This window comes from Paramisgurnus dabryanus, chromosome 5, assembly GCF_030506205.2.
Source record: "Paramisgurnus dabryanus chromosome 5, PD_genome_1.1, whole genome shotgun sequence".
Taxonomy (NCBI): Eukaryota; Metazoa; Chordata; class Actinopteri; order Cypriniformes; family Cobitidae; genus Paramisgurnus; species Paramisgurnus dabryanus.
Window position 1 is genome coordinate 18982618 of NC_133341.1, and position 20821 is coordinate 19003438.

General features: G+C 36.3%; 2 protein-coding genes across 3 annotated transcripts in view; one reads left to right on the forward strand and one right to left on the reverse strand.

Annotated features, from left to right (window-relative positions):
- The window catches only part of LOC135732245 (multiple epidermal growth factor-like domains protein 9), a 76997-nt gene extending 67523 nt beyond the window's left edge, over nucleotides 1-9474 (reverse strand). Inside the window, exon 1 of the mRNA XM_065250153.2 lies at nucleotides 8840-9474. Coding sequence (XP_065106225.1) covers nucleotides 8840-9335 — 496 coding nt within the window. The 5' untranslated portion in view covers nucleotides 9336-9474. The remainder of the gene's footprint in view (nucleotides 1-8839) is intronic.
- Nucleotides 9475-12341: 2867 nt separating this feature from the next.
- p2rx1 (purinergic receptor P2X, ligand-gated ion channel, 1) overlaps nucleotides 12342-20821 on the forward strand; it is a 32774-nt gene continuing 24294 nt past the window's right edge. Inside the window, exons 1-4 of one of the 2 annotated variants that reach the window (XM_065250157.2) lie at nucleotides 12342-12677; nucleotides 14806-14950; nucleotides 18991-19062; nucleotides 20414-20474. In XM_065250157.2, coding sequence (XP_065106229.1) covers nucleotides 12541-12677; nucleotides 14806-14950; nucleotides 18991-19062; nucleotides 20414-20474 — 415 coding nt within the window. In that variant the 5' untranslated portion in view covers nucleotides 12342-12540. Of the gene's footprint in view, nucleotides 12678-14805; nucleotides 14951-18990; nucleotides 19063-20413; nucleotides 20487-20821 lie in introns of both variants that reach the window. The other variant, XM_065250156.2, reaches the window with a different exon arrangement.

Below are 20821 nucleotides of genomic sequence, written 5' to 3' on the forward strand. Positions count from 1 at the left end.
ACTTCCGTTTCCTGGTGATCTTACACTGTAAAAAATACTTTGCTGCCTTAAATTTTTTGTTGAATCAACTCGGTTTTACAAGTCATTTCAACTTGCTATTATTTAACTTGACTAGAGATGAGTTGTTATAACTACAGGTGAGTTGTTATAACTTATAAATTTAAGTTGACTTTTCTCAACTATATTTTATAAGTTGTGACAACTAATTTCTGTTGACATGACTCGTAAATCTGAGTTGATTTAACAAAAAATTTTAAGGCAGCAAAGTTTTTTTACAGTGATAGGAATCTGATAAAAATGCCTTTTTACAAGAAAACATGTCAGACGCACTTAGCAGGTTCTAAACCTGTTGTAAAAGTCATGGTTTGTAATGCAGGTGAACCTGGTGTGCTATCAGCCAAACAGACACTAAAACTGTGAATGCTTTGTAAATGCACACTGAGTTTAGCATTCACATTTAGGCATTTAGCAGCTCTCTGTCCAACACTGATATTTCATAGGAGCTTATCAAAGCACTTGTGCTGCAGTAAGACAAAGAGATCAAAAGCTGTGCAATATTTTACTGGTAGTACCCAAAAGAATAAATGAATGAATATACTAGGTCGGACAGTATTGGATGCATATTTTATGTTGTTTAGTAGCGGCTGCTGTCAGATAAATTCAGATCTAATACTTTTAAGCATAATGTAATATAAATTTAGGATTTGGCAGAAGTTGGCACGTTGTTTGCATTTAAAAGGAATAACAATTGGCTGAATGCCACAGAAAATAAATAATCAAGATGATGATTATAGCTTCTGTAATTACCTTTAATTGAAAAGCATCGATTACAGCATTCCATTTAGGTACCATTGCGTTTGTTATCAAGTATCTTACAATGGGATTTTAGATTTGCCAATTACAGCTATTTCTTTTGACAGCATGACTGCAATCCGCAATCAGAGGCAATAAAATCCGTCAACCGGTGCTAATGAGGGATATTTAAGCAATCTGATACGCAGTTTGTAAGGGAAATTCTATTTACCAGAATTAATTAAACCTTGATATTGTTTAACCCCGTCAGATGCTGCGTCCACTGGAATGGACTAGGGCTGTAACGATTAATTGTGCAAATGCGCATTTTCTCAATGAATGAATTGTATCTATATTACGGTGAAATGCCGACACATCCCAAAGCCAGGGGGCGCTCTCCTGCAGAAACTCCCTTTCTGTCACAGAAGTAGCATTACAAACGATATTCCAGGAAATGTCTATAAGGATATTTATATTGCTGTTCTTCAAATTGTTTCAGGTATTTCGTGATAATAAAGATTATTTTGAATGATTTTGATTAACGAGTGTTACTTTTTTAAATGCACTTTATAAACGACTCAGACTCAAAATTATTTTAGATCGATAAGGACTTCGTAGTGACCAAAACACCATACACACAAGCTGTGCATGAAACACAGAATCTGTTGAATCGATTTCAGACAGGCATTTTTAATGGGACACGCGATTAATCGTTGCAGCCCTAGAATGGACATCATGTTTTCTTGTTCAAACCAATAAAAATGCTGATCAACCAATCAAAATGAGGCACACTGATTAAACACCTGATCTGAAGGGGTTGACAAATAATTAACTCTTTCCCCATCGTCAAGTTATCATAAATTAAGAGAAAACATTTCCCTGCCAATGACGCTTTCCTGTGGAGTTTTTACTTAATCTGTAATTCCTCTATCATCCACTAGATTATCCACTCTTACCCAATGTATAAAAAACTAAACCAAAAAATGTGATTAATTTTAAACTCTGTGTATGTTATGATAATAATTCTGAATCTGATTTCTAACAAAATTCCTTTACAAAGGGTCTGTTCTTTTATTTCATATATTTGTATGCTTATAATTTATAGAAGAAAAGTTTCCTGAAAGGCATTTTGTAAAACTTTTGTGAAAATCACAAAATCAACTTTTTTTAGAAAAGGCTGGCGGGGAATGAGTTAAGAATAGGGAATAGAGTCTACCAGAAGTGTTGGCATAACCTAGCGAGTCGCACATGGATAGCGTGCGTTGGAGGTCCAAAGTGCGACTTCACTTTTCTAAACAGACACAAAATCTCGGCAAAATGCAACATTTGCGGCAAGATTGTTTTGTGCATAGGAGGGTGCACGTCGAACATGATGACGCATACTGCCTGAGAAGGCAGATATGATCATTTTTCTAAACAATAACTGTTTCTGAATTTATACTGTACCTGCTACTAATCTGGGCTGGGTTTGTTTCTTCTTACACTTATGAGTAAATGTGTTTTCATGAGGTTTTCAAAAATAAAGCTCTCTTAAGAAAAGTGTACCCAAGTGAAAATATATTCATAATTTATAATATTTATATTCAAGTTCATAGATTTGATATTTATATTGTAGTTGAAAACAGCCCTGTGAGAAATTCATAGTAAAGTTCACAAAAAGTAAAAAGTTCAAATTAAAATTCACGGAGAAGGTCGAACTATTTCCTTCAGAAAGACCATTGGTAAGCTAGTTCATTTAAAATATTCTACACTTTTTTGACCCTGCCTCTTAAAAGAATCGGAATCGAGAATCGCTAGGAACCTGAATCGAAACAATGAATCGAAATTAGAACCGAAATCCTTCAAATTCAAATGATACCCAAACCTAGTTAAGAAAAATAATGTTTTTCTCATAATTGCGCAGCCTGTCACATCAGTAAAGCCGGTTCCTTGATTAGTAGTAAATCGCCATCAGTTGCTTTCAGATGGAGTGACATTTACGACACAGAGCCGTAGTTCACTGACAAGCGGCGAAATATCGCATTCATAATCGCAGGCAAGGTATCTTGCAGCCTAATTGTATGTTTAGCAACCAAAACTATTCGGCAGAAAACAACTTTCTTAAACATTTTAACGGATGTGCCCGTACGAATAAATGCGAAAAAGACATCACGTAAAATATGTACGAATTGCCATGAGATAGCGATGGCCTTTATAAAGCATAAACTCCTCTCATTATACGCTGGTTGCTATTTGCATCATCAAAAAACTTTATTGTTCTGTAATAGGGTTGCCGCGGTGACAGAATTTTCCCACCGGTTAATCAGTGCGTCACAAACGCGCTTGCTTATAAATGTGCTTGCAGACGTGCACATTTTACTTTCACTTTTGAATTACGCAACTGTTTAAATGCAGTGCTTGCATAAGCTGCGTTAAATCGCTTATAAATTTGCGTGCAATGCGAGTGCAACAGCTGGTGCTCCAGCCAATGTGCGCAGGTAATTCTCACAGAACCCGCCAGTCCCAAACAGAGCAACCGGGTACGTCTTCATAAAGCGCTGCTTGAATGATGGGTTTATTGTTTTTCTTGATGAAAAACACAACAACAAAACGATCTTGCTTATATTAAACATCATATTTGTATATTATAACAAAAACAAGTAAACACGCGGCTTCTGCTATCATCTGGTCAGTCAGCTCGTCTCGCACACTCTGAAAGTAATAAATGAAATCTGACACCTGCTGCTCTGTGACGTGACGCGCGTTCAGCTCCGCTGAATTCAGGCAGCAGACACATAAAGTTGTAAGTGTTTGCTCTCTCTAACGAAACTAAATGATTTAATTACACGAAAATATCAAAACAACGATGAAAGACGGTGTCGCGGTGGGCAAGTGATCTTACAGTACCGGTGAGAGGCTGAAGCACCGGTAATCACCGTTTCACCGACTATCGCGGCAAGCCTACTCTGTAACATGTATTCAGTTTTTTCACTTTCACTTAGTTTAATTTACAAAATATTCAGTGCATCGCTAGTAGTTACAATAGTCTGTACTGTGTTTAAGCAATGATGCCTTCTTGACAAATTTAAGATAACCCATATTTCTGGTATGGGTTACAGGGCAGTACATTATGAGTCCATTATGAATTTGTGTTTCGCACAGTTAAAGGGGTCATAGCAGGAAAATCTGACTTTTTGATGCTTAAGTGCTATAATTGGGTCCCCAGTGCTTCTATCAACCTAGAAAATGTGAAAAAGAGCAACCCAGTAACTTAGTTTTGTAAGCCAATTTCTATACGCATGTAAAAATAAAGGTCATTCAGATTTCGCCTGTTTTGTGAGGTAGGTATCAAGGCCAATTATACCGCCCCTTAATCTGCACTATCCAACCACAGCACTGCCATTTAGTGCAGAGAGAAAGAGAAAAAAATAATTGACAGCACAATTGAGTTTCAATTACAACAAACCACCATCATTGCGATCAATGTTTGCATTTCATCAGCTCAATTTTCATTTTAAAGGACGCACCCTAAAATGGCACAATTTTGCTCTTACCTACAAAATGGGAATTTTAAAATGTTATAATAAATTATCTGTGAGGTATTTTGAGCTAAAAATTCACATACGCACTCTGGGGACACGAAAGATTTATTTTACATCTTAAAAAAAATCTCATAATATGACCCCTTTAAAGGAGAAGATATTGAAAGTGTGGCTAACAAATTTATGCAAAAGACCAGCATTGAGCATTGTCCTTTTTTTAAAAGTTTCTATCCACTCAGCAAAATTAATCCGTGCTGCTGACTGTAGACATGTCTAGTCTTTACAAAAGTTGATAAAAGGTGTTTTTAGGCTTAGCGCTCTATTTAAAATGGCAGTCTAAGCAACAGCAATGCAACTCTTTATAATACTCCCAGATGGGAAGACACAAAGCGGAATCATTACTTGCAACACAGCACATTAGAAAATGAAAATGAATTGCTCCTTTAGCTCATTTGCATATTTGGAGTTTTTTGCAGACAGTTCATTTTAGCAATTCCTGTTGGATAGCATTAGTTTGTCCTGTGTGACTTCAAACAAACTGTTTGAAGATTCAAGTCAATAGACTTAATAAATGATCAAACATCCAAACCCAAGCAGGAAAACACCAGTCAGATTTGTTCAGGGAATGATGTCAATGTAAAAGGAAAGCTCAGACCACAAAACAATTGTGTCTTTCAAATGCAACAAATACTGAACTTATAAAAGGTCTTACATGTACTAACAAACTTTATCAAGGTCAGGGACAAAGTCAAAACCTCTGAAGGTTTATAATCTCTATATACAGTTGCAATCAGTTTGAGTTCATGTTACTTTAAACATAGTTCATGAATCTGCTGAGCAAGTACAGCGCAAGCTGAGAAATATCCATCATATGAGCTTCTGTGTGTGTCCTGCAGTGGTCGGCATTTCTAAAATGACTTTCACTACCCTTTTCTTTTTAGTATTTTAGTAGGTCCAAAACAGAGTTTTAGTATTGCACAAACAGAAAAAGAAGATGCAAAACTTTTGCTTTAGAAACGGCCACTGTGGTACATTAGATGAAAACGAGGCAAAATGTTTGATTGCTTTTACTGGGTCACAGACAACCCGTCAACTGTATTTTTACTCAATGACAACAATTTAGATTTTCAATGATTTTCCAGAATCTGTGCATGCGTCTACACACACATCACATAAAGATCCTGTAAAGACATATGATGTGTATTGTATTTCTAATCGTGCACTTGGCAGATTTTTTCCGCAGCATCTAAAGCAGAGATCGGCAACGTCGGTCCTGGAGTGACGATGCAATGTTCGGCAGAATTTAGCTTCAACTCTGATAAAACCTCTTACTGTAGTTTTTACTGTAGGTGACTCTGTAGACCTTGATTTGTTGAAGAGTTGCTTGATTAGAGCTAAACTCTGCAGGACATCGGCAATCCAGGACTGACGTTACCTACCCCTGACCTAAAGTTTGCTTATTTTCTGCAATTTTTTAATCAAGAAGCCACGCGTGTGCATTTTGTTCTGATTCAATCATAAACTAATGGATGACACATGCTTTCCTATTAAGCTGGATCTCATCTTCAGCATGAGTAGTAAGGTGTTCCCTGATCTCTGCCATATTCCAGTTTGCAGAATTTTTTTTTAAATTACTGTATTGTTGATCTGCATTTAAAACCAGTGTCAAAGAGCTGACCGAGGATATTTGTTGTAGGGCTGCACAATTTATCAGCAAAACCTCACTTACGTTGTACATTCATGCTAATTTCTGTGCTTTTTGGCAGTATGTTCTGGCACCAAATACAGTGGTGAATACAGATTAAATTGACAAGTTGATGTGTCCTTAAGCCATTCGCTTTGGATTTTTTACTAACAACATAACTTCCATAATTATTCGTGATTTACATAATATTCTTTTGTTTTGGATGTTTAGAATTTACTATGCAGCACTTAACAGAAAGTTATAAAACATTCAAATCTTCAATGTAAAATCTATTAATTGGCAATAATATCAAAGTGAATAATTGACAATAATGATTTTTGTCATAATTGTGCAGCCCTAACAGCGACACAGTTCCTAACTCTCTTTTTTCCCCCGATCGAGCTGTGTGAAAGAGGTTTAAGATTAGCAATACATAAAAAACATATAGCATAGTAATCATTTTCTCTTCATCACAATAACTGACAAACATTATGCACTTTAAGGCAGTCAAGACATGCCAAATTAAATATTCTAAAATATTGACATTTTTATGTACAGTATGATCAATGGGGTAATCTCGCACTTCTGTCTAAAGCTCAGGATACAATGCACATTTTTTTGGGCTTTTCCAGATGAAAGATTGCCATTGCGGAACAATCGTGCTGATTTCTGTGATCGTAGCTCTTAATCGGTGGCTCAATGTCATACAGTGAGAGAGGTTCAAGGACGTCTGTTTTCCCGGTCTTATGACCAAAGATAGCCTACGATAGTTTTCCGACAGTGATAGAAATTCAACATGATCAACGCACAGTGTGTCTGCTGCTGCGACCTGCATACCGGTATTTGTTTACCACTAGTGCATGCTAAAGATGTTGCGCCAATGTACAGTTTACATGCTTGTCATACCCAAGTTTAAACAAATCATGTCACACAAAAGGATAAGGGTTGCAAAAATCCTGCGGTGTATCCCGGGTGTAAGGAGAGGTCTAATTAATATAACACAGGTGTCAATTTTATAAGTATACCTTGATCCTGAATTTTGTTGCAAGGTTTATTATTTTATTAACTTTAATTATAGGTGGTTGACATAAAAAGGTGTAGAACAAGACATTACATACATAGATGTAGAACAAGACATTAAAATTACATAATTGTATTGCACGTGTGCCTCCTAAGAAGTAGGCCATATGTTTTTTAACCCAATTGTGATCATGTTTTTTAGGTTAAACTCTATAACTGGCATATACTGTAGTGTGACCTTATTTATCATAGAAGCTATATGTGCCATGTTGTGTGAGCTCTCAACATACGATAACATGCACAGTGTTCCTTTCCAAAAACTAAAAATCTTAACAAACCAGATTAGGCTATTGTTTATATTATCTATCATTTAAAAGTCTAGCTGTTATTAGAGCCTAAAACCATGTGCTGCCGGGAGGCTTATATTCCTAAAAACTACTGTTAAATATTAAATATACAAAACACTCTTGATTCATATGAAAAACTGCAGCTGCCAGAACAAACTCTAATAGAGGTTATGCAATCAAGTAAACATTAACATTACAATAACTTGAGCAGATCCCAAGTGTTGTTCTGCTCATGATTTTTAGTTAAGCTCTCTGAGGTCGCATTTGGGTCAAAGGTGAAGCTTCTTGCCCTAGAAACGATGAGGGCATAGGTTTTAGCTTCAGCCTCTCAAACCTTCACCCAACAAAAATAAGCCATGGCAAATGTCCACACACAATGGACAAATTTTTTCACATATTTAGGATATTGGATATGTGGGTGTATGCAATGTACATGTTGTTCTTTCTGACACACTGTAAGTAAACAGCAGAGAGTGTAACAACAGAAACAGATTTCAAACAGAAACAGAGACGTTTGCCTTCGGGCTGTTAAATACAATTGGATTTTTTACCGTAATACTAAACACCTGTCTCCTCCCTGCACTCCAGTCACTTCCAATGAACTTCAGAGGGGTTGCATATCACATTCAGTCTTACAATAGCAGTCACACATTTTCAAGTCCAGGGTGAAACAATGTAACTGTATGATTTTTTTATAATGCATAAGAAGCTGATCAAATTAGTGCATAATATGAACCAGACAGGTAAACGTTTAAATGATACAGCAGACATGAAGGTGACTGACAGACCTAGTTATGACCTTAATGAAACATTTTTCCTATGTTCATGATGCCAGCTTGGCATCAGCAACCTCAAGACAAATGAGTTGAAGGTTGGGGGGGGGGGGGTTATGATGGTTTCCCCTTTTGGCAGTCAGATGATAATTTATCACAATAATGTGATTAAGAAGGTCATTTTTGTGCCGATGGCCTGATCTGTCAGTTTAACTACTAAGCCTATGGATACTATGGATACATCAACATTTGAGACCATTTTTAAGATTTTGATAGGTTTTGGTGAAAACTTCTGTGCAAACCATTATCAATGCTACAAACACAGTAACACACCCTTGGAAATGAAACAAAGGAGTGTCTCTAAACAAGATTATCTGCCACAGCTTGTCGTCATAACAAATGCATATTATATCAAAATGAAACTCTTGAGTTAGGGGATTGTGAAACATAAAGCATCATCAGATGATAGGGATACAATGTGAGGAAGTCTGAATGATGTAATGAAGAGAAAGGCAATTAATGGAGAACAGCTTGTGCTTCACAACACAGGTGAACTCTTTGCAACCAACCGCTGCAAGCTCATTTAAGAAATCTGATGGAGGAGCAGTGCATGTGACGAGCAGGACATGCATAAGACATAAATAAAACATTTAACAAAGCACCATTACACCATGTGACTGAAAAAAGTCCATAAGGACCTACCTGTCTCGGTGGTCAGGACAGGGGTAAATGTGCTTTTCACTGTCCATGAACTGTTTGTATCCATTGCGGGTAGCGTTGAGGTTTCTTTGTGACTTATTGGAGTGGAAGAAGTGGAATTTACTGTAATATTTAGTTTTGTGGATAATGTTGATATTTCATTCACTGGGTCCATTGTTTTGGTCAGAGGCGCAGCCGTTGCGGTCGCCAAGAGGAATTCTAGTTGGTTAGATTTACCACTGGTCCTGGAGTCTCTGGTTGTGACGGTCATTCTGGGGTTGAAAGTTGTAAACCTGGGGTCCCGGTCGTCCTCCTGTAAGTGGTTTGGTATGGTGGTCGCGTCCAGTGGCTCATCCAACGCAGCACGCGGGAATCTCGAGCCTTGAGACGCGCTCTCATCGCTCTCGCGGTGTGCGGCACGAGACGATCCAGCTGTGCACCCAAACAACAATAACTCCACAACTGAAAATAGTAACATACTGTAACGCATACACGTCATTTTCTTCTTTTAGCTCCCCATGTGAACGTTTAAATTGTATTCTGTAGTACTTAGCTCATGTTTTGTTATATCTGAACGCGTGATACAGTTAATTCTCGTTACTTGTCCACTCGCGCTGGAAACTGTGAGGTTTCACTCCAGCAGGACTGACAGTTGTAAACCCCGCCTACTACGACCACTCCTCCACTAATGAGAAGCAGACTACATGAAGATTGACGTGTCAAAGCACCAATCATAAGATCCAGAGAAGGACAACTCGTCTTGAAATGAAATTGATGGGGAAAACGGTCTGTGTTTTATTAGCATATCGTTTGAAAGCACTGGCAATGTCAAAAAAGGGAATGAAAACTTTTCAAAAAGGGGAAGCAACTGCCTGAGAATCGGCAAAGAAGTTTAACACTCAAAAGAAAAACTAGGTTGCACATTGTTTATACTGTAACTGATACTTTCGAAGTAACCCAATGACAGTTTAGTAAAAAAAAGAACAGTTTAGTCGGGGGACTTTACGTATATTCTACTAACGTCACTCTTCACGGTTTAAGCTTAATTTAAAATCTAACCTAAAAACAGTTAAAGAGGACAAAATTAACAGATTTTAACGTTCAGACCTTTTACAGTAAATTGTTTTTCATAATAAAGGGTTAAGCTACCTCCTAAAATAGACTCACTTAACAACATTACGGAGCAACACTGTCCTCTAGTGTTAACACATTAATAGCATCTAAAGAACACGTGTGTGTTTACAGTACGTACGTACTAGCAACCTAGCAGGCCAAGCACTCGACTCTGCTGCCATCTCCAGGAGTACTAGATATAAAACCCGACATCTGATTACTGCAAAATACACAATAAGAACAGCAATTTGATCATCTGAATTTATTCAGTACTAGCAGTTAATATGACATCATGCTAAAATGTCAAGCTTTTGCAGTACATTGTTCTCATTAGATCATTTTTGAGGAGCTATACTACCTAAAGAAATGCAAAGCAACCCAGACAAACTGGACATCACTTTACTTACCAAGTAAAGCAAAAATCTTCCAAGGAAACTGAGAACAAACGAAAAACTATTTGTATTCAACACTTCAGGAAGTTACTCAGGTAAGTCTAAAAGAGTGGTTTTCAAACTGGGGGGCGTTGGCTATCTGGGGGGGCTGAGATTGTGTCAGGGGAGCCCTGTTATGACATTTTATAATGAATTTATCATAAATTCTGTGTCATTTAAACCTCAGAAAAATAAGGCTACTAATCAGCAGCACTACATTGTAGATTTTATTAGGTTTGTTTGATTAAAATTTCTGTTTTACAACGATTTATGTAATACGTTTTCTTTGGGGGGCCACGAAGGGCACAAGTGGGGGCCACCGTACACAAGGCACGGCAAACAGTTTTAAGTAACCACTGGTCTAAACTGTGATGAAATTGTGCAATATTTGGCACACTTAGCCATAATCCTGCGAAATGGTGTTCAATAGTAACATGTCAAATAATTACAACATGGATAAAGGTCTCATTTGTTTAAACCTGTAAACTGATATGAAAATGATTTGTGGATGGAGGGAAAAACACACTGTACAGAAGGGTGCATTTTTTCCTTAATGTGACACTGCCTATGAAAACCTAGCTATAGTAATTTCTTAGATTTGCTGTTTTCCTACGTAATATAAAGAACATTATGTTTAAATATAACCTTGATATCTTAATTATAAACTGTGTAAGGTCATGTCAAAGACTGAAATCATAGTGAAAATAATGTTTAAATTTGATTATGAGGCTTTACCCTGGTTTTCACAGACATGGTCACACATATACCCTGGTTTTCTTCACTCTTTGTCTGCTAATCCAAACTGCTTCCCACACAAATTCCAAACAGATGTTATCTCTTATTTAAAGCTCTGTTACTTTTCACAGGAAAAGAAAATGAAAGACAAGAAATGACTTGCTGGACTTGTGTGTATGGTACTTTTAATCAGAATATGTCCTATTTCATACTAATGAAGAAATAAGATAAATTAAAACTTGCATTGTATTGGACTTACACTGGCATGGGCAAACTAGCACTGTTCAGGTTGATGTCATTTGCATGAGAAGCGCAGGAAAGGATCTAGTCCTTATGCCTAGCTATTTATGCAGCAGTGACATGAAGCACATATATCTGAGGATATTTGACAGCTGTCAGCTTTGAAATTTGATCAGTTTGTTGTCTTTATCAACATTGACAATACTGTACAATTCAATCAAAATCACTAGTCAATCAAGTCATATTTTTGGTTGGTCAATGATCCAGAACTGTCTGAATGTAGTAGTTACAAATTGGTTTGATGTCTAGTGTTTGTTTTGATATATAGGTTGTGGACATTGATCCATTAAGAACCTGAAATCTTTTAACATTGAAGAAAAGTGTGTTAAAATTCTACATTGTGCATTAAGTTAAAGCACAGAAGACAAAAGTAATTAATAGGTTTACCAAAATGAATTAACACTGTTTACATGGTTGCATTCCAGAAAAGTGCAATGTTTAGGTTTATTCCTAAGATAAATCCCAAAAGAGAAGCAATTGGAAGCAAAAACATTCCTTTCCATCTCTTCCCTTTAATTATTTACAAATATTAAGTAGCATTTAGAGCCAGACTTGAATTTATTTACAATTTACATAAGAGGATGCATTTACACTGCATCTGCATGTGCAAACATACATAAGATGAACAAACAGTACAGTTCTGGGTTTTATCGTCACCAGTCATTCAGGAAGGCAGTGACACAAGAATGCATCAATATGTTGATAGAGAGAGTGAGTGGACGAGCGAGAGAGAGATAGAGAAGGATGTTTAAGGGAATGATGTGGTTGAAACTAAGTCTTTATTTGCACTTAAGTTGTTGCTCCACCTATAAGAAGTTTGTCTGTTTGTACATGAATTTGTATCACAGCCACAAAAGAATTAATGGATGAAGATAATGCAAAATGGGAGGTTAACTTTTGAGATGTGTTTTGTTTAGAGGTAAAAACAGAGAGAGAGAGAGAGAGAGAGAGAGGGAGAGGGAGAGAGAGAACAAGAGAAAACAAGAGAGAGGAAGTCAGCAATCAGCACTTCTTAGACAGATCACCAGTGTCTACCAATGACATCTTATTACAAGAACGCTGTAAAGAAAGAGGGACAAAAGCAGATTTGTTATATTATTGTACCCTTATCCTTTCTTTAAAAAAATGAAGAATAGAATACAGGGCTGTTTGTCAGACTTTTTCTTTGAATACGAGACTCCTCGTCAGGTTCTGGTCAGGAACAGAAGAGTTGGAATTGTGTGTAGATTCATCCAGATGGGCGTTCTAGCCTACATCATAGGGTAAGAGATTTCATTTTATCATAAAAAAGTTAAGTACAAAAGAGAAGAAATAAAAAGCATGCAAGTAACTGAATGGGCATGTTTCAACAAGACCAGAAAAAATTTAAACTATGTAAACGAAATAACCTAAGTAAAGTACTATACATTGAATAGAATAGTTAAGCACTGTCACAATATACTAATCCTTTATAAGTCCTGTGACATGTACTAAGTTGCATTTATTTACAGAGTTTGCTACTAATATGGCGCTATACCAAACCAACCCATCCCAGTGGATTTCTAGTTAGCAAGTATAATTATTATGAGAACTCGATTTGGATGTCCATATGCTTTCAATTTTGGCTTATTTGGTTTAATATGACTTATAAGATGACCATGGCTTTTAAGATTAATAACATGGCAACACGTCCACTCACTGACCCAATAGCTGGCCATCTGCAGCTGGTGTGATTTATGTGCGTAAGAGATACACACGCAATGCACTTGATGTGTGGTACCGTATAAGTATGAGACATACAGATATGTTTTTAAAAGCATACATTTGTTTGACAGAAACTAGCAGAGAGAAAATGAAATAAAATATATTGCTGTCTTACTCTATGGGAAACAAGCTTTGACAGATGTTAACAATTACTACAATCAAGTTCAGGCAAACGGGCATTTCCTGTGAAGTAATCCAAACCTGTGATGTGCAATCTGTTGCGAACTAGTAAAGTTGTTATGTCTTGTATCACAGTGATTCATAACGCAAAGGTTTCTGTATGATTTGGACCAGATTAATTATTGTGATAATGCAGGTTGACTGTACCGTTTCATGTATAATACATTAAATAAATGAATAGAGAATACTGACTTAAGTTGAAACTGTTTCATTGGTTGATGCTGAAAACCACAGCTTGGTGGGAAAAATCAATGGCCCTGATTTATGGTCAGTTACAGCTTTGCTACAGACAGCGGTCACAATTCAGAAATATTTGACCGACTAATGCCACAACGGCCAATCAGAATCAAGAACTCCAGTAACAATGTCAGTTTTCAGACTTTTCATAGGAGTTATTTTTTTCTTTTCTCATGGATCAGTTCTTACTGTAACTCCCAGGTGTTTATTCGCAAACATCAACAAACGCTCGATCAGAGTCGTTCAGCCATGTGCAACCAGATGGAACTTAATCCAGACCACCCCTTAGTAAATGAAATGCAGACGACCCTAGTACAATTTAGAAGAGGCCATTAGAGGAATTTGTTTGGGAACTTAAAGATAAAGAACAAGGCTTTTGAACAGATGTGCATTTGATGGTTCTGTTATCTGGAATAGGGGTAGCACTGAAGTTTAATATGGTGGCTAAATGAAACAGAAGTTAATCAAATCAATCAATTTCTTTTGCAAGTTTGGTCTGTCTAAAGTAGTATGTCAGGTGTGTTAGATGATAAGGTTGAGAGTCATGTTTCAAACAAAAGAGGAACGTTTGCCGTGTCTTGCTAAAGGGCACGATGCCAACGTCTTATTGCTTAATTCTACTTAATATATGAGACAATACTGTAGATTGCCGATGTATTAGCGATAATATGTAGCCCTGTGAGCATTTCCCAGCTGTTGTGCAGGTGTAAATGCTAAACATATGAGCTATTCAAGCAAGTCATATAATGATAACATCATTCAATTATGTAGCGACCTCTTAAACAACTCAAAATGACAGCACATTGTAGATCAAACCTTATTAAATAGCTTCCAGTACTTGTACAATAGTAGTAGTAAATAATAATGTTGACTTCTGCCTCAGGCTTATAAAGTTTAAGTACAGTACTGTATAATGTACTGTAATTAGCTATCATTTGCATAAAAACCCAACCAGTGCCATTACCAAAAAACACATTTTGATGTTGACTGTACTGTATGTGCTTCTTCATGAATAGAATGGTATGGCTTTACATTTCAGATTAATGAATGGAAACAAAAATCTGAACAGCTTAGCTGTTATAAGTACAATGTCACTAATTTTCATACATCAAGTGTTTAAGACATACAAAAAAATGAAATAAATAAAGTCTGAATTAAATCTTGATAATCGACTGGATTGCAGGGTTTCTGATAAACAAAGTTAACAGATTACCTTCTTGCTTTTGCTAGGTGGGTGTTCATGTATGAGAAAGGCTACCAGACAGTGGATACTGCCTTTGGCTCAATATTGACCAAAATGAAGGGACTTGCTTTCACAAATATCAGTGGAGAGGAGAGGGTATGGGATGTAGCGGATTATGTCTTTCCAGAACAGGTGAGATTTTTTTCATATCGAAATAACAAAATGAAATGGAAAATATATGCACATATTTAAACCAATATCTTTGACTCAGTTTGTAAAACCCAGCTCATTTTCTGTGATTTTCTACATAAAATCATCCTACATAACGTAAAGAACATTCAGTTTAATATTGACTGAGTAAGGTCATGTTAAAATTAATAATTTAAATCAAACTTTGATGCCCCAAATCTCATACAGTCATTCATTTATGAGACTATAGCTTGCGTTTCACAGACTGGGTCACATTCAAAACTAAAGAAATCATCAGGCGATTTTAATACAGATACACTTATGTAAATGTCAGCTTCCTGAGTTTACACTAATGCTAATATTAGTATAGACGTCAAAATGAGTTTCGTTACAGATAAGTACTGTGTAAACATCTTCAGTCACGCATGTATCAGGTTGTTTTTACTGCGAGAGTCATAATAATGGAGGTACAGTAAATATTTATGTATTTATCAACAGGAATAAACTATCATGTTTATCATTTTCCAAATTAAGAAAATAAATCCATTCATCTAAAAGACACCATTAGTGATTATGAAGTGATTAAAATCTATCATTAGAAATACATAATTTACTAACAGCCAGCAGTGTTTTGAGATTGGAAAGTGCACAGAGTTCTGAGAAAGAGACTGTTGACAGAGAAGAACTCTATAGTATACAATATACGTCACATCTGAGCAATCAAAGGAGTGGCCATTTAAACTAAATTATAAACAGTTGCAAAACTAGTTTGATACATGGGGTTTTCCAAGGCAACTTCAGGGGGTCCACAGACAATGACAGAAAATTAGTGTGTAACCCTATAACCTGACATTAAAGAAGCACAAGTAAATGAAGTGATAATTTACATAACCCAGATTGCTTCAATGTGAGTGGGGTCCAAAGTGTTATTTCACTGGTTCTATGAATAGTCAGTCTTGTTTCGCACTCTCTTTCTACAGTATATTACTCACATGCAGACACGCATACGTACATATGCTATGAATAGTCGAATAGTACATATTCTATGAATAGTCAGTCTTGTTTCTCGCTCTCTTTCTATCTTTCTCACACGCAGACACACATGCAGGTGGATGCTGCACATGGTTGAGGAGATTCCCCCTTTCATATGTACTGTAAAGCGTTTTGAGTGCTGTAGAAAAGTGCTATATAAATGTAATGAATTATTATTAACATTATTATATTGTACATATATACTTATTGTACTTATACACTGGAGAGACTTTTGTGACTCTTTTTTCATGAATATGTACGTAAAACAGGGTCTTCAAGTTGTAATCATCCAAAATGCAACTTTCATCTTTGAGAAGATGCAACTTTAGCACTAAGGAGATAAGATTTAAAAGATTAGGAGATTTGGGGGATTTATGAGATTTGTGTTTTGCATAGATTGCATGCTTATTTACAACAAATATGTACAAAAATCACACTGCATTTGGATATATCAATTAGAAGCTGAATTTATATGTTGGTGCCCATCAATGTTTCAAATTTAAAGGACCAGTATGTAAGAAATGTATATAAATTAATCATAAAATGGCCCTGATATGTCACTAGACATTAAGAAATCATTTTCATTTCAAATACATATATCACTAACAACAGTGGCCTGGCCAGGATATTGTCATTTAAAAAGTGGAGTTGCAGCCCTCAACTGATGTTTATGTTGTTATTTTGTGCATTTGCCACCAGTTGTGTGATTGCAGTACCAGTTTTAGCCACAAGTTTTGTAATTGCAACACCAGTTTTGGCCACAATCCTACATACTGTTACTTTAATAGGTAGTTGTAGCTATAATGTTTTACACATTTATGACAACAAACAGGCAATTCTGGTAATCTTTTGAGTAACGCTTCCAGATTTATTTTAATCCGTGGCGGCCCGTGGCTGCTCATCCGAGGGGCGCACATTGAAAATAAGTGTTTGGAGTGTCACGTGTGTTTTCAAAATATGTGTTTGTTGCGTCATGTGAACCATGTGCATCACGTGTTTTGTCAAAATAAATGCCTGCTGCACACGCGTCAAAACCGTTTATGATAAAAGAGAAACTCACATTCACAAAATACACGCAAGACACTCACTTAACAGTAAACACGAGGGTCTCTTAACCCTTTAGACGCATCTTCAGCAGGCACTTATTTTGAGAAGACACGTGATGCACATAGGATCACTCGACGCGTAGAACACATATTTTGAAATTACGAACCACACACATGATGGGCTACATACATGTTGTGACGAACTTCGCATCGTGTGCCCACGAAAAAAGTCACCGGCCGCCACTGATATTAATAATTGTATAATTTGAGATCAAGTGGTAACACTTGTTAAGGTTGTATTTGTTAACATTTGTTAATACATAAGCTAACAACTAACAATAAGTTCAATTGCAAAAACCACTAAGCACCACCTTCGTCCAAAAATGAGATAATAATATTGACCGAATGCTCTCAGCACGTAGTAAATGTTTATCAGATACTTCAAATTTGTTAAATTCCGACCTCAGGATGTTCAGAAATACTGGTTTGTTAGCAGAATCCGCTAAACGGGGGTTTTCTAAATATTTTAGGAATTTAACTGATTTACTCTTTATCAGAAAGGACAGTGAAGAGTGACTGGAGACTTTTAAGAAGTGAAGATTTTTGTTCTTTCTTAATAATTAATTAATTAATAATTCCTTACATTTACATAGCGCTTTTCTCAGTACTCAAAGCGCTTTACATATGAACGGGGGAATCTCCTCAACCACCACCAATGTCCAGCATCCACCTGGATGATGCGACGGCAGCCATATCGCGCTGATATAGCCAATTAGTATGAGGGATGATTAGTAGGCCAATGGGCAAGTTTTGGCCAGGATGCCGGGGCACACCCCTACTCTTTTTCGAAGGACATCCTGGGATTTTTAATGACCACAGAGAGTCAGGACCTCGGTTTAACGTCTCATCCGAAGGACTCTTTCTTAGAGTGGTTTGCAGTGAAATACATTCAAATGTGACCCTGGACCACAAAACCAGCCATAAGTGTCAATTTAATGAAATTGTGATTTATTTATCACCTAAAAAGTAAAAAAACAGCTTTTTATCGATGTATGGTTTATTAGGATAGGATAAAATTTGTTCGAGACAACTATTTGGAATCTGAGGTTCCAAATAATCAAAATATTCTTTGAAACAGAAAAGCTCTTAAGAGGCCTTCTTTATGGAACCATTTAGCCAGAAATGGTTCTTCTATGGCATTGTGAAGCACCTTTTTAAAAGAGTGTAAATAATTTCTTTGTACTAAAGGTCAGATTTCCTTGTTGCGGTAGAAACACAACATGCTCTTCGGAGTGCTCTTAAATCATGCTGGGAAATATGTAATCTACTTAAGAAATCCATGTTAGCTTGAATACTAAAAATACAAGAAATTCAGAGAATATGTTTATGTTTCACTCAAATTGTTATTATAACAGATAATAACAAATGTAATAGAAAAATGTGTATTTAAAATGTGGATATAACTGAGAAGAGATGAGGGATCTTTTGAATGGTAAATATGACAATACTGTGTTTAGTCAGACAATAAAAATGACACTAGTTGTTGCTGAGTGAAATAAGAGCAGGGCACTGATAAAAGAGACACAGCATGATAAAAATGATATTTGTGCAACATTCCCAGTGGACTCGATTTATATTGCACATGCTGTATATAAACTTGTACAAACACATGCACAAACGCGACTTAGATGGGTATTACGGCACTGAATGCTGAGGTTAAACAGACTCAAAAACCATCCCATCTGCTTAAGTTTTCAGAATACTTGGACTTATTACAAAGATTTATCATGATTTTTCATATCTTGTATAAGTGCAAGTACAAGTAACAAGTTTTAAAGACTCAATTTCTTATGCAACCACTGTTTAACCAAACAGAGTAAGAAAGGATGTAAATTCAATGTGTAACTCTGACTTTATAACAAATGTTGCTTATTTTATCTGATCTTCTTTTGCTTTGTTTTCTAGGGTGCCTCGTCTTTTGTTGTGATGACAAATTACATTGCCACTGTGGGACAGACACAGGGCAAGTGTCCTGAGGTAGATAAATATATCACGTCTTTCATAATCATGACTCTCAAAAACGTTTGCGCTGTTTGTCTGCACTAAAATGTATCTCTTGACCTTCTTTTTTTTGCCATTTCACTGTTAAGTTACCAGTTTAACTGTTTCTTAATCTAGTTTATTTTTGCCTTATTAACAAAACTGGTTATGCCATTAAATTACAGTTTTTGGGTGGTGGCCTGTAAGTACACGCAGCCTGGATTTAACTTGCTTGTTTGAACGGTAAAATGGGTGCAAAATTGGGCGCAAATGCATTTGCTATTTAAACAATGTGGCGCTGCATGAAAATGATAATGAAGCAAAAGACACTTGTGTCGGGTGTACACTCTAAAAAAAAATCCGTAGAAATTGCAGCTGGGTTGCCGGTAATTTACCGTAGATTTAAATTTATGTTATTTACTGGCAAAATTTTGTTCAAAGTTGAATGAACATTTAACATTTACAAGTCTTTGTCTTTACAGAGTAAAACTAAAAAAACAGCATCAAGCAAAACGTTCTGGGAAACAAAATCTGAAGCAAAAAACAGAAAAAGGTTGATGATGATTTCTGGTTCCCAGAATGATTTGCATGAGACTGTTATTGTATAGTTTTATTCTGTAAAGATAAAGACTTGTTAATATTTAAAATTTATTTAACTTTGAACAAACTCTTGCCAGTAAATAACATAAATTTAAATCTACGGTAAATTACCGGCAACCCAGCTGCAATAACATTGTAATTTCTACGGATTTTTTTTACAGTGTATGATAGGGCCCATAATGTGAGTAAGCCCTTAAGATCAGATGGAAAACCCACAGAATACCCACAGTCTGATTTGCATTGGCAAAAATTAATGGGAAGGGCACTCAGTATTTAAGTCTTCCCAGAAACAAAGCATAGGTAGCATGAAGATAATAAAATGAGGGATTTTGAGAAGTAGGCTAACTAATCTCTAGATTTTCCAAAGTTTGCAAGGTCAAAAGCATAACATTATAAAGCTGTTTAGAGTTTTGTTCCAGGCACTTTAAGCAAGTTAACTAGATAACCATGAGCAATGCTTTATATTCAGCCTTATATTTGTGACGCAGTCTGTGAAAACCCAGCTAAATTGATTTTACATAAAATCGTATAATTGAGCTAAATCTCTTTTAATATCTAACAATAAGCTCAATTTTATTTTTAAGCCCATCCTACATGGCTTTGCTTAAACAAATGGCTCTCCGAATGGGGTTTCGTTCTTTCCGATCTTTACTTAAATCTCTCATTTGCATATTTTCTCCACAAGCAAGCAAATGTAGGCTTTAATAAGCACTAATAGCTAGTAACATAATCTTTTTATATGTTGCAGGTGCCAAACGGGAAGAATAAGTGCATGTTAGACGCAGACTGTGATGAAGGCAAATACAAACGTACGGGAAATGGTAAAGTTCTAATCATTTATTTCTTTGGACAGAAAGCACCATCGCCGCGCAGCACGGACTAACATCACTAACAGCAGCCTGGGGCAGAGGAACTGAATCATCCAGTGTATTTTCATCAAGACTCTTTAATCTTAATAGCTTTTATTGGCAACCCAATCATGCACCAGTGGTGTAAGATATTTAGTGCAGAACGTGGGGTATGAAAATAAGCACTTGCATGCAAGCATTTGGTTTCAGTTGTGCTAGAAAATGCAGGGGATCTAATATACACCACAGTATTTCTGTTTCTACCTAACCTCTACGTCAGACATGGTGCTGACTCTTTACTGTAAGTC